Source organism: Girardinichthys multiradiatus, chromosome 22, assembly GCF_021462225.1.
Source record: "Girardinichthys multiradiatus isolate DD_20200921_A chromosome 22, DD_fGirMul_XY1, whole genome shotgun sequence".
NCBI lineage: Eukaryota > Metazoa > Chordata > Actinopteri > Cyprinodontiformes > Goodeidae > Girardinichthys > Girardinichthys multiradiatus.
Genome location: NC_061814.1, coordinates 5,742,410 through 5,756,924, shown reverse-complemented (window position 1 = coordinate 5,756,924; position 14,515 = coordinate 5,742,410). Strand labels below are relative to the sequence as shown.

Sequence of the window (14,515 nt, the reverse complement as noted above, 5' to 3'; positions counted from 1 at the left end):
CGGTGCTGCTGCCGAGCAGCCCATGCCAGGTCTCCAGAGCTCTGCTGCTGCAGAGCAGCCCATGCCAGGTCTCCAGGGAGCTACTACTGAGCAGCCCACGCCAGGTCTTCAGAGAGCTGCTGCTGTCCAGCCCACGTCAGGTCTTCAGAGCGCTGCTGCAGATCAGTCCACGCCAAGGCTCCAGAGCGCCACTGCAACTCAGCCATCACCAAGGCTCCAGAAAGCCGCTGCAGCTCAGCCGTCGCCATGTCAGCAGAACAAAGCGGCAGCTCAACACACGTCATGTCTCCAGGGCACCACCATTGTGCCGCCCATGTCTGCCTCAACCTCCTCCACACGCCACAGAGGACGTCCGAAGAGGGACGCCTTGGCTCAAGTCATAGGGGGTCCTGGCGACACCAAGGCTCAAGTCATTGGGGGTCCCGGCGATGCCTCGGCTCAAGTCATCAGGGGTCCGGCTGACGCCTCAGCCCCTGCTCAAGCCACTGAGGGTCTGGCCGGCGCCTCAGCCCCTGCTCAAACCACTGAAGGACTGGCCGGCGCCTCAGCCCCTGCTCAAGCCACTGAGGGTCTGGCTGACGCCTCAGCCCCTGCCCATGCCACTGAGGTACTCGGCGACGCCTCAGCGCCTGTCCACGCCACTGAGGATTTCGGCGACACCTCAGCCCCTGCCCACGCCACTGAGGGCCTCGTTGACGCCTCAGCTCCTGCTCACGCCACTGAGGGTCTCGGCAGCCCCTCAACTTCTGCTCCTGGTCTGAAGGCCTTCCAGGGGTTCAGGGAGAGATTAGTCCTCATCCTGGCCTCTGAAACCGGAGACGAGGGGTTCGAGGACGAACCGCCACCTGAGCCTGTTCCTGAGCGGTTCAAAAAGGAACTCGTCCATCTCTTTAAAGACTCGACAGGGAATACAGTTTATAATCCTGAAAGAATAAACAGAACTTTCAGAGATTTCTATCAAGTTTTATACCCACAACAGTTAGACCCATCAGATAACGACATTAATCAATTCCTGGATAAAGTCAAGCGATGGTCCCCTGGATGTACCACTGACTGTAGCCGAAATCCAAGAAGCTCTCACAAGCATGTCCAATAAAAAGGCTCTGGGCCCAGATGGATTTCCAGCAGAGTTCTACAAAGAATTCTGGAATATTTTGGCTCCAACATTCCAAAGAATGTTGCAGGAAACCAAAGAAAATGGAATACTTCCGCTAAATTGTTAAAACCAGAAAAAGACCCAGTACTTCCTACCAGCTACCGTCCCATATCCCTTATTAATGTTGATCTCAAAATAATCTGTAAAGCCCTCGCAAAAAGACTAGAAAAGGTAACTCCTCTCATAATACATCCTGACCAAACTGGTTTCATAAAAGGGAGGCATTCATCCACAAATGCACGCAGATTACTTCATTTAATAGACTATTCCTACAGTAAAAATATTGAGACCAATATATTATCTCTAGATGCAGAAAAAGCATTTGATAGTTAACTGGAAATTCTTGTTTGCAACCTTTACTAAATTTGGTTTTGGAAGCTCTTTCATAAACTGGTTACAAATATTATACAGTTCCCCAACGGCACGTATCAGGACCAATAACCAAACATCTTCCAGCTTCTTTCTTCAGAGGGGCACCAGGCAGGGATTCCCATCTTCGCCCTCATTATTTGCAATTTTTATTGAACCACTCGTGGCAGCAATCAGGCAAACTAAGGATATTAAAGGCATAAAATGCATGAATATTGAACATAAAATATGTCTTTATCCAGATGGTGTATTACTCGTTCTCCAGCATTCACAAACCTCTGTCTCTCAGGTAACTGCATTGATAAATTCTTTCTCAAGAATTTCGGATTATTCTATAAATTGACTGAAATCGACAGTTCTTCCAGTTAACTGTCCTTTCCACAATTCCCTTAACATACAACTACAGTCAGGGAATATTACATACTTGGGTATTAATGTTTCTCCTAGATTGGCAGACTTAACACAACTAAACCACATCCCGCTTTTAAAAAAGTGGAAGATGATCTCGCTAGATGGAAATCTCTACCCATATCACTCATGGGCAGGGTTGCTTCAATAAAAATTATGGTCTTGCCAAAAATCAATTACTCATTCTCAATAATCCCAAATAAACCGTCATCTGACTGGTTTAGATCTCTGGACTCCTCCATCACTAAATTTCTGTGGAAAGATAAACCCCCGCATATTAGCTTAAAAATTCTGCAAAAGACCAAAGATAAAGGAGAACTAGATTTGCCTAACTTTCATCATTACTTTTTAGCCAACAGGCTACAATACATCTCAAAATGGTTTAAACACAGTCCTCTAGATGAACCCTGGCTAGATGTAGAACAGACATTATGCAATAATATAAGATTTCAGATCTATTAGCTCAAATATAAAATGACATGAATGCTTTAAAAGCCTCAATATCAGCATCTCTCTGACAGCATGGTGGGAATATCTAAAAATGACAGGGTCTTCACTAATCCCATGCAGACGCACACCCATCTGGAACAACCCTGACATCCTACAAAAAATAATATGATAAACATTCCAGATTGGAGGAGTAAAGGAATTGAATACCTGGAACATATATTTGAAGGAATTCAGTTCATCCCATTTAACAAATTAATTATACAAAATGGGATGGACAAGAATACATTTTTAGAATATCAACAAATTAAATCTATAATAAAAAATTAATTTAGGCTTAAAAACATTGGATTAAAAATGCCATCAAGTGTACTAGAGTTCCTAAAACTCAACCCACCCAAATTAATGTCTAAGATACACAGGACACTGTCTAATATAGACGAATCAATTTCCCTTCCTGTTATGAAATGGGAGGTTGACTTATCAGTTAACTTTGACCAAACATTTTGGTCTCGGATATGTTCCAGAACCTTTAAAATGACTAATAACACCAGTCTACAATTAATACAATATAAAATCCTTCATAGAGTATACTATACAGGTCAACGAATGTTCAGGATGGATTTTGCACCACTTGCTTACACTGCACAGGCAATATACCTGACAATTACATCCACGCACTATGGTTATGTACACCTATTCAGAGGTTCTGGCACCTGATATGTGAAGACTTATGTTGGAAAAATTTATTACAATTATCATTGTTTAGTTTAAACAAGGTTTATGTTTGACTTTCTACTATAGTGAAGATGATTTCTGTGATTGCTTTTTTAGTGTGAAAAAGAGTTTGTGGAAAGTTAAGGAATGCGGTCTGGAGTGGATCACTATGGACATGACAAGCTTAGACCATTTATGGGAATGACTATTCTGTTAAGTTGAAATCTCTGTAAGAATTGGCTGAACCAATTCCCACTTTTTACTTGAAAGAATGTGAGTTGTAAATAAAAGGCTGGTGCAAGGACTTCTCCCTTTGTGAGAAGGAAGTCACTGTGCTGCACAGAACTCTCTCTCCCTTGCAAGTCAAACTTACTTGGTTCACCTTGTGTCTTATTTTATACTTGTCTGTATTTATCAGCTTTCTAACTCTAACAACTTATCCAAGTGTCTGAGATGTAATATTTCACCTTCCCCCTCAGTTTGCTTGTTGGGCAACTTAGATGATGTCACCATAGAGACAAATTCAGCTCACGTGGTTTTCACTGCCTTATGTATTGCTAAGGAAACTATCCTCATGAATTGAAAAAATAAAAACCTTAATATTAACCAGTACAGAAACCTTCTGCTAGATTATATAAGTCTTGAGATAGCCTCTGCCTCCTCATCAGATTAATCTCTCTGGGCTCCTTTAATTGGCTCCATCACCTAGTGGGGGTGGGGCACCTTTGGCTTTGTCCTGTGGGGCATTGTGGCGGATGCGGGGGGTGTCTGGGGTTTGGGGCATTTGGGGTGTCCCTGGGCTGCGGTCTCTGGGGGGTCTGGCACCGGGGGCAGTGGTCCCAACTGGGGTGGGGCTTTGGTGGCTCTCGGGGGTGGCATCTGGTGGCTGCATGTGATGCTTTTGGGGAGCCTATACCGGCGAACCTAGGTTACTGGCCTGGTGGCTGGGCTGCTCATTGCAGGTGCTCTCTCTTTCAAGGAGTGCACTCTGCTGGTGGGGAGGAGGATCTGTGGGATGGGGTGGGGCAGACTCAACCTTAGTGTCTAATTTATTATGTGTTCTGGGAGTTGTGGGTGTAGGTTGTCATCCGGGATGGAGGCAGGTGATTAGCCTTGGGAGGGGATGGGCATCGTTTGGACCTGGGTGGTTCCGGTTTGGATTCTGGTTCCTTGTCTAGATTCCTGGTTCCTGACCAGTCCCAGTCCTATCTGGGGGAGGGGGGTCGGAGGGGTCTGCATGGTTTGGCGGGCGTGCTGGCCGGGGCTGATCTCGGGGTGGACTGGTCTCAGCTTCTTGGCGGGTTTTGGTTTTGGCTCTGTGGGCTTCGGTGTGGGTCTTCTCGCTAGTCTACTTCAGGTAAGGGCATGGGGGTCGGGTATGTTCTTGGACCTGGATGCTATGGGTATTCTTCTCACGTGGGTGCACCTTTGCAGGGGGCTTTGTTTTTGGAGGGCTAGTGGGGGCGCACTTGCATGGTGTGGGCTTTGTACATGGCTTCCGCTTTGGGTGCTCATTGCTGTGTACTGTCCTCCACTGTTTGGCGTTCTATGGTGTCGGGGTGGTGGTCCTGTGCATGGCAGCTCTGGCCTCCGTGTTTTGTACGGCAGGACGAGCGTTGCTGGGCTCGGCAATTGCATCGGGCTTCTCGACCTTATGCTGAGGTGGGGTTTGCTTGTCTGCTGGATGGTTCCTGGTGGGTGGTGTGTGCTTGGGGTTGATGGTCTCCACCGTGCCCCTACCAATGTATGGTAGGTTGCGTGTTGTTGCTGTGGCCTTTTTTTGCTGCCCTTCTGCTTGTTAGGCTGGTGTCTTTTCCTTGGATATGGTGATGGGCGGGGTGGTGAATCGCGGGGTCTGCATGACTGCCTGGCGTCCCTGGGGGGTCTCGACTCAATTGTCTGTGGGGCATGCATGTGCCTATGTTGGTCCAGAGCTTGCATTTGGGTGGGCCTGCCATTTTGGGTCTGGTGCTTCTCTTTGGCGGCCTCGGTGTTGTTGTGGGATTTGTTGCCCTGCTTGCCTGGTTGTGACTGGGGTGTGGTGCCGGGCAGTGGGGACTGGGCGCTCTGTTGGCTCTGCCCTGTGGTTCGAGGGTGGTTGGGCATGCTGGTCATGTGCCCTCCTTTGTGTGGCGTATTCTGGTTGCGCTGGGCCGGCTGGTCTGCTCTTTTTTCTGTGGTGGGGCCGCACTCTTGGTCGATGCTGCGCACGCTTCTGGCTTGCTCCTTTTTGTTGGGGAACGTGGTGTCGGGCCTGGGGGGGATGTTGGTCCTGGTTTTCGGTCAGTTCTCAGGGCCTGGTACATGTCCCTAGCCTTTCGCCCGATGGATGTGCCTATGCCTACGTCCCTTGTTGGAACTTGGCGAACGGGGTGCCTATGGAGCTGGGTCCCTGGGAGAGCATTTTGCCCCCCAGTCCTTCCCTCCCCATCCCAAGACACGTCCCTCCACCCACTCCATCATACTATCACTCATGTACGGCCTTGGGGTCCAGGTGCGTCATTGGGGTGCTGCAAGGGATTTCCATCTTTGCGGTCCCATGGCAGCCTGTGCCCCAATTTTATTGTACAACGTAGACACTCATTTATAACATTTTCATGGCATTCATATGTAGGGCCTTGGTTGTGAGTGCCCTCAATGGCACTAAGAGGGAGGGTATTTTATTACCCTAACCTCTGGTGCCCGCGCTCACTTCTACAGGTTAAGTTGCATGTAGACATTTAGGTTTCTGGGTGGGGTGAGGGGGGGGCGTGGCAGACCCTCTTCCCCACCCATTTTTCTTTTTAAATGCACACTACAACAACACGCATCAACACTACATTTGAGCAGGCTGAGGTAGGCTTGGGGTCTTTTCCCACCCGCGTTTGCTGTTTGCCGTCTGGGGTCGGAAGCCTGGAGAGGGAGCGGGCCTTCTGGTTGAGACCTGGGCTGGGGTTGAGGTTCGGGTCTTGGGGGTTGGCTGGTGCTGGGGGTGGCTCTTTGGCCCTCTCGGGATCATTTGGATTGCCTTGAATCTCAGCCCCTGACTTCGGTGCCCGGTCCGTCGGTTGGGGAGGCGTCAGACTGTGTGCAGTGTTGATTGAGATGTGGCTTCGCTTTGATGGAGGGGCTGGCCAGCTTGCTTGGTGCGTGGGATGTGCCGTGCAGAAGGGTGGGTGGCCGGCATCCTGGGGCTCCTCCGGGGTTTAGATGTGGGGTTGGCGTGCTGTGGTGGCCTTCCTCCAATGCTTCCTTCTGTGGCTCTTACCCCTGGCCAGGCGCAGGGCTACGGTTGGCGGTCAGGTAGGTGGGGTGGCGGAGTATGTCTTGTAGCCGCACTGGGGCGGCAAATGAGATGTGCTTGGCCTGGAACGGTGTCCAGCCTGGTTACCTGGCTGGTGCATATTTCCTTCTCATGCTGGGCTGGGGCTGCTGATGATGGCCGAATGGTTGGGTGGACTTGGCGGTGTGCTGCTCTGCTGACTGTTGTGTCTGAGGGGGGGATCAGGGTGGCAGGCTAGGGGGTGGCATGGGTGACTGCAGTGGAGTGTGGGGGTTGTGTCCTCCTCTTGGATTTGGGGTCACCGGCATCTGGATTGGCTGAGCAGCGATGGTAGAGCCGAGCTGGATAATGTTTCTGAGGGACCTCTTGCCATATGAGTTTGTCCTGTCTTGGTGTGGGGTTGGGGGCTCCGTTGTGAGCTCGGTGCTCAATGGTGTCTGCCCTGTTGTGCCTGTGGGCGGGGGTTGGGACAGCATTGGGTGGGGCCCATGCGTTGCAGTTGCAGCACGCTGTGTGGCGGTGCTTGGAGGGGGGCTGTGTGTGGTGCTTGCGCTGTGCGGGTGTTGCTTCGTCGGCCTTTCTGGGATGAAGCTCTCCTGTGGGAGTGTGCCCATGTGCTGTGGGGGGGGGGGGGGGGTGATTCATGGCATTTGGGTTCAGGGGCATGCGTTCGATATCTGTGTCCTGGTTGGTGGCCCATTGGGGAGATTCATGTCGGGTTCATTGGGGGTGGAGGGCTCATGGGGATGGAATCGGAACTCATTGGGGGTTGGGACTATTCTATTCTGTGGCGATTGCTCTGGTTGGCGGGCTTGTTTGCACCATGCAGACCCCTCTTTTGTACATGCCCCCCACCCTCCAGATGAGGATGGGGGTGGTTGGGGACTGAGGTCGGGGCAGGGGGGACCAGGTTCAGGTGCTGGGGCGGTCTGCCTGTCTCAACCCCTGGAGGGAAGGGGACCACCTCCTGGGTCCGGGCGCTGGTTGTCCCTATGGGGTATCGGCACCTGGATCTGGGAATATAGAGTATGTATGGGGAGTGTAAGTGAGTGTACGACGCCCATTGTTGTTTGTCTTTACGTTGGGTGAGTGGGTGTGAGTGTTTTTATGTGTACGTATGTGGATGGGAATGTGATTGTGATTGTGTGTGCCTGTTTTTTGTGTCAGGTTGGGTCTTGGGCTTGCCCCTATTTATTAAAATAAAATTTAAAGAAATATTAGTAAGGAAATGGTAAAATATTTAAGAAATATTTTGGAAAAGAGACAGATCTTTCTGGAGAAATGGGGCTTAATTGTGTTACTTAGTTATCAAGTCTAGCAAAATAATGTTTAGGAAAATATTATTTACTGGATTGAAAACTAACAACCTTTCTGGGTAAATATTATTTGGCAGCAAGCATGTGTTCTTACCTGTTTGCAGTTAAAGCTAACAAAAGAAGCTGATAGCTTAGCACCAGAATCAAACACACACCTTTGAAATACCGTTAATGAAAGGGTTAAAATGCATCAGCGCGCACGGCACGTTATGATCAATCTTCTGTGTTTAAAATCACCCTTTAAATAAAGTTTGTCTTAATTTTAAAAACACACAAACACAGAACACAAAACTGAACACGCGGTGAGCAGATAGCCTGCTAGCATCAAGACAGCTGAGTTCAACACAAACAAAACCAAACTTCATAAAATGAAAAACATTCAGATAATTTCATCCTAAATCTTTCTCTGCCCAAACTTAACCTCACAAACCGTGCTGAGGAAACATCCGGGACGATGAAGTTTGAAGAAACATCCACTTTGAACGAAGGTTAGCTTCAGTTAACCTCTGAAGCTGTTTGGAGAGGGGGGGGCGGATCACTGTCGGGCCGAACAAGCTGCACGTTACCATGGTGATGCGGTCTCTGTTGTCCTCCTTGAGACTGGGAAACTGCTCCACTCGGCTTCGTAGAAACAGCTTCTCTGCGGGGAATTCTCTGGAACACAGTTTGATTCTGCAGGCCTCAGAGAGAAAATCAGGCAATGCTTGTACCTTAATTATTCTCATTCTTGAATGAATACCGGATACACATACAGCAATTCATCCGTACTCATCCGTTCATCCAACTTTATGCATATGATCGATGATCGTATGACACCCTTGGATCCAGTGTAAGAGTTATGTCTGTTTGCCAGGAAAGAGACATTAGCGCGTTGTCTCTCCGGCCAGCCTCGCAGCGGAGTCCGGATGGAAGAGGCAGGATGTAGCAAGAGCGGTGCTTTTATTTGGACAGTGACGTCACAGGAAGTCTGCAGTTACCCCATTTCCTGGCGGTGCCGGAAGTAGGTTAATGCAATTTATTTTGAAAGTATCAGAAAAGTTTGTACCGCATCTTTCCTGTTGTATCCATGGCTGTGGGTCCCAACACATGTAACTGGATTCTGTCATTTACCCCATCCAAATACACAATTACTGACTGAGCTGCAGATCCATAGATAACGTAAGGATCAGCCCAAGGAGACCAGACATAACAATATGGAACCTGGAGATGAATTCCAAAGTTCACAATGCCCAGACAAATACCATGCTCTCTTTATTGGATATATCGCACCAGTTGTTTTAACTCATGTGGTGTAGTGCACACAAAAATGTAGAAGTAGTCACTTTACCACACGCAGGTCACAAACAGCATCTGGTTTACTTACTGGAGGTCCTGCAAGACAAAGAGACAAAACATGGAAATTGAGCTTTCAATAGAACCTAATGTAAATACTGACAATGTGAATACACACAATTTTTAGTGGGGCCTCAAATATCAGCCTTGAACTGGTCTTTTAACAATTTGACAATGTAAAATCTTAAGGTAAATATTGTTATTTATTCAGTCTGCTACTCAGACTGGTCCATCCTTTAAGTTTAACTTGCTTACTTTGTTGAAAAAAATGGAAAATGAACAGGTTAGTGTGGTTTTAGGAATTTAACATATTAAGCTATATGGTAGATTAAATGATGTAAGTAGATACCAAGTCAATTCACAAAAGTACAGGGTTAAGAATGTATTACATTAGCCAGCTGTCTCAACAAATTAAAGATTTAACAAGGGCAAAGAATGATTTATATGCCATATTATAAAGTAGATTATAATGGTCTCCACAGTTCCCACAAAATGACTATATCTGGATCTAAGCATTATGATTTTTTTATTTAATATGCTTTAACTCTCTTTACTTATTTGATTTGGTGCCAACTGTTGATTGCATGTGTTCTATAGAATTAGCCTATAGAATTAGCCTATAGAATTAGCCCCTCTCTAGCTAAACACCACATCTGAAGTCACTCTTGAGCAAAACTCACTTTTTGATTGTTTTTATATTTCCATTTTGGTCCCTAATGTTTCTACAAACAGTCCATATGCAAAAAAAAACAACAAACATTCTGCTGTTTTTTGGCTATAAACAGGGGTGAAAGTAGTTTTAAATTCTTGCTGGTACTTAGGGGCGGAGCTAGGGGGGGGGGGGGGCACTGGGGGCATGCTGGGGGTATTTATATATATATATATATATATATATGTGTGTGTGTGTTAATTGTTAGTCTTGTCTGTAGCCCCCTCGAGATCTCTCTCTCAGCAAAGTCCAAACTCAAACTAATTAAAATGTATCAATATTTGACTTTACTGTTGGCTGTTTGTATATGCAGAAATTAGAATCACTTCACAATGTACAGTATATATATATATATATATATATATATATATATATATATCAATTGTTAAAGAACTGCCATGTACAAAACAATGATAAACCATTTTCTAATTCATAACTTTTCATCTTCAGTTTCCGTCTTTTCTTTTAAATTAAAAATTTGACAGTTCGGTTGTTTTCTGTAGATGGTAAGTGATTTATTGTTCGTCCTGTCCTAATGCAAGCGGCGGTTTTTTATGTCTGTGCACCACCTGTGTAAAATCTCCCATTCCATTAAATCGAACGCACCGATCTCCTTGGCAACCGCTCTGTTAGGAGGTAAGCGCGCATGCGCTCTCGTGTAGTATATGTGAAATCTCTGGTCATAAGCAGTGTTTTTGAGCTGTACTGTGTTGTTGTAATTCAGCAATAACATTAAACAACTATTTTCTCTCCCTGTGCTTTTAACTGGGCTATTTCGCAGCGAGCAGACAGACATTAAACATAGCGGTGCTCGTTTTAAAGGCTGGCCGTTCACAAAAGCCTCAAACTAGGGGAGAGAAGCAAAGCAAGAACATTGAGGCTACAGCATAGAACGAACAGTTTACAAAATATTTGGAATTAGGCGAAAAAAGCTATATTTATAAACAGATTAAGTCGTGTTTTAGACTGCCTTTTGGTGGTGGATCTGATCTTTGTGTGCTCGTGAGTTTTTGCAGCTGTAACTGGTTCTGGATGACGGCTTCATAGCAGACAGCCGTTCTTCCCTCTTCCCGGTACTGCGTACCGGCGCAGAATCTTAGTGGTACACAGTACCGGACCGTACCGGTTCACTTTCAGGGGTGAAAGTGAGCCGGTACGGCTGTAAATGAATGTTTTTTGTTTTTTTCTAGAAAACGGACGGTTTCAAAAGTTGTGTAATTGTGACATCACAATTCCCTGAAAGGCAGATGTTCTGTTGTTGGCTGCAAAGACTCATGTGTCCATGCACATTCTCCTGCTGTCGGGTAATAGAGATTCATGGTTTCATGGTTTAGTTTTGAGGGCAATGTTTCAGTCTCATTGCCAACGATAGTACTAGTTTGTGTGAATCACTTCAGGATTTGCAGAAAGATTTAGGGTGTATTCAGACCTGCCACTTTTGGTCCGCTTTAAATGGACCAAAGTTAATTTCCCACGTTGGTCCAGACCTTTTGGGCAGGTGTGAATACACTCAAGTGAACCCTGGTCCGTACCAAACAAACCGAGATCCATTTTTTGAGGTGGTCTCGGTTTGCTTCCAAACGGACTGTGTTGTTTGCTTATGGTCTGAATACGAACTGCCCCGATCTGAACCAACTACAGAAAACGTATGTCTCTTTGGACTTAACAAGTCACCGTAGCAGGTAGCAAAGGTGTACATTGTACTGAAATCATACCTGATGAGCTGTATGTTCCAAAATTATAACTGGAACTTCGCAAAATTTGTGTTGAATGAGCTGCTCGTGTAATAACAACACAAATATGCAGAACAGAGTTGCTGCACGCAGCACATCTACATTTGTTCTCCTAAATTTCCGGGTCTGTGCTGTGTCCCGCCCCTGTCATTTTTGTCCAATGGGAGCAATGATCGTCACCCGCACTTTGTTTACAAGTAATAGTTCACTTGCAAAATGTACAATGTGAAAGCAAACAGCACCAAACAAAAAAAAATAAAGTCCGCTTTGGATCTGGACCAAACAAGCGGACTAAATGACTTTCCTAGTGTGAATACACCCTAAGACTCAAGAAAAATTCAGTCCCTACTGTTCTTGGCAAATCTTCAGATGACAGAAATGTAAGTACTTATTGTTGCATCTTGTAAGTTTTGGTTTCGTTTTCAAGTGTACGAAGTGCTGGGTGCGGCCAGATACAGCTAATTTGTATAAAAGTGACATAGCCCTAAAACAGCTCATTCTGAAAAGGAGCTCAAAAAAGGGCTAAATACTTAACATGTTTTGTACACCCCATAGACTAATCTCAAATGTTTAGGAGGTAGTATAATAGGTCACCTTTAAAGTGGATCATAATAGATTTGCAGTTTAGACACTTTGTGACTTCTGACGGAGGTAAAGAAACAGTCTTTAATAGTAAATCAGTATTTTATAATGAACATTTCTGAACAGTTATCAGACAGTGTTTTTCTTTATATTATGAAAGATATTTACTAAACTGTTGAGAAGAGCTCCGCATTCCTTAATAAGGATCAAATTCTGACTTCAAAAGGACAATCCAATGCCAACTTGAAAAACATCCTTGACAATAAATCAACAAAGAGTTTTAAATATTCAATTCAGTTTATTTATATAGCGCCAATTCACAACACATGTTGTCTCAAGGCACTTCACAACAGTCAGGTACATACATTCCAATTAATACTAACAATTGAACAGTGTAGTCGGAGTCAGCTCTTTATTCAAATTGGATAAAAAGTTTTTCTATCAAGGAAACCCAGCAGATTGCATCCAGTCAGTGACTTGCAGCAGTCGCTCCTCCTGGATGAGCATGTAGAGACAGTAGACAGTCACTGGCGTTGACTTTGCAGCAATCCCTCATACTAAGCATGCATGTAGCGACAGCGGAGAGGAAAAACTCCCTTTTAACAGGAAGAATCCTCCAGCAGAACCAGGCTCAGTGTGAGCGGCCATCTGCCACGACCGACTGGGGGTTTGAGAGAACAGAGCGGAGACACAAAAAGAACACTGAAGCACTGATCCAGGAGTACTTTCTATGGGAAGGAAAAGTAAATGTTAATGGATGTAGCTCCTTTAGTCGTTTCACCTTGAAAGAAAGAACAGATAAACTCTGAGCCAGTTTTCAAGGTTAGAGTCTGAAAGAGAGCACATAGAGTTTGTTACAGTTAAGCTCAGTCAATCGCCATGTCTAGGAGAGAGAAAGGGTTAAACACTAAAAGACAGGGCTATGTGGATCATTGATAGAGGGTGAGCATTAAGTTGTTGCCAGCAGAAGCTCGGACGATTCCCCTCTCCAGAAAGGTGTCACAGGTAGACATAGAGCCAGGCCAGGTGTAGCTTCTAGGAAGAGAATAGAAAGAACAAGGTTAAAAGCTGAAATAACAGCAAATAATGCAAAATTGAATAGTAGTGTGAGAATGTAGCGAAGAGGGTGAAAGTGATTGTTATGTCCTCCAGCAGCCTAAGCCTATAGCAGCATAACTACACAGATAGTTTCAGTTCAGATTATTTAGTTAAACGGCGCTTATTTACAACAATGTCGTCTCAAGGCACCCCACAAAGGGTTCCACTGATGGTCATTGTTATACTAAAAACCACAAGGATTGGGATACTTCTCTCTGTCAAACTGATCACAACCATCGGAAAAGAGAAGGGGTCACACAGGTAGCAGAACTGGAGGGTATGTTTGCACCTCAACCATAACTGAGCCGGTTTAGGCTAAACCTGACTCCCCCTTACTCCAACCAACAAGGAGGGAGGAAGGCTCTCTCCCAGATAAACTAAGCCACTCTAACTATAAGCTTTATCAAAAAGGAAAGTTTTAAGCCTAGCCTTAAAAGTAGACAGGGTGTCTGCCTCACGGACTAAAGCTGGGAGCTGGTTCCACAGGAGAGGAGCCTGATTTAAACCAGCCTAGCGCTGTTCCCCTGATCCCTACAGCATATTCCAGCCTTTTTAAGAGAATATTATGGTCGACTGTATCAAATGCAGCACTGAGATCTAACAGGACAAGTACAGACACACGTCCATTATCTGAGGCCATAAGAATATCATTAGTGACTTTCAGCAAAGCTGTTTAAGTGCTATGATGAGCTTTGAAACCTGACTGAAACTCTTCAAACTGGTCATTGCTGTGTAAATGCTCACACATTTGATTAGCAACAATTTTCTCAAGAATTTTAGATAAGAATGGAAGATTGGATATAGGTCTGTAATTTTTTCAAGTCATCTCGATCAAGCGAAGGTTTCTTAAGTAAAGGTTTAATTACAGCTAACTTAAAAGCCTGTGGTACATATTCATTTACTAAAGATAGAGTAATCATATCTAAAATGGGGCTGGTAATCAGAGGGAACACTTCCTTAAATAATTTGGTTGGGATTGGTTCTAACATACAAGTTGAAGGTTTAGATGAAGCTAATATTTCTGATAACTCAGATGCTGTTAAGTCAAGATCTTTTGTTTGTAGAGTTTTTTTAAGATCTCCAGTGTAGTTGTTGGAACCCCAGCCATGGATGACTCTGAACTGTACACCTGCCAGTGTAAACCTTTCTATTTAAGTGACTGATAGGTATTATTTAGTCAACTCAGAGGTAAGGAACGACACAGTCAGTTATACTTGCGGCAAGGGTAGGTCACACTCTGCAGTGCAAAACTACGAAGTATTAACACTCCTCCCTCTTTATTTATACATGCTTGGTCACAAACAGTTCAAACAACATTCAAGGTGTGTGTGTGTGTGTGTGTGAAAGGTTAGGGTTCATGTGTCTTGATTTTAGAGAAAGCAGTGA

General features: G+C 45.3%; 1 protein-coding gene across 22 annotated transcripts in view; it reads right to left on the bottom strand.

Moving 5' to 3' along the window:
* Positions 1–14,515, bottom strand: part of col13a1 (collagen, type XIII, alpha 1) — a 394,128-nt gene that overhangs the window by 305,753 nt on the left and 73,860 nt on the right. For all 22 annotated transcript variants that reach the window (XR_007036044.1, XR_007036043.1, XR_007036045.1 and 19 more), the window contains exon 3: positions 9,039–9,046. Coding sequence is in view for 17 of the 22 variants with exons in the window: in XM_047351943.1 (XP_047207899.1) it covers positions 9,039–9,046 (8 nt within the window). In the remaining 5 variants the exon portion in view is untranslated. The remainder of the gene's footprint in view (positions 1–9,038; positions 9,047–14,515) is intronic.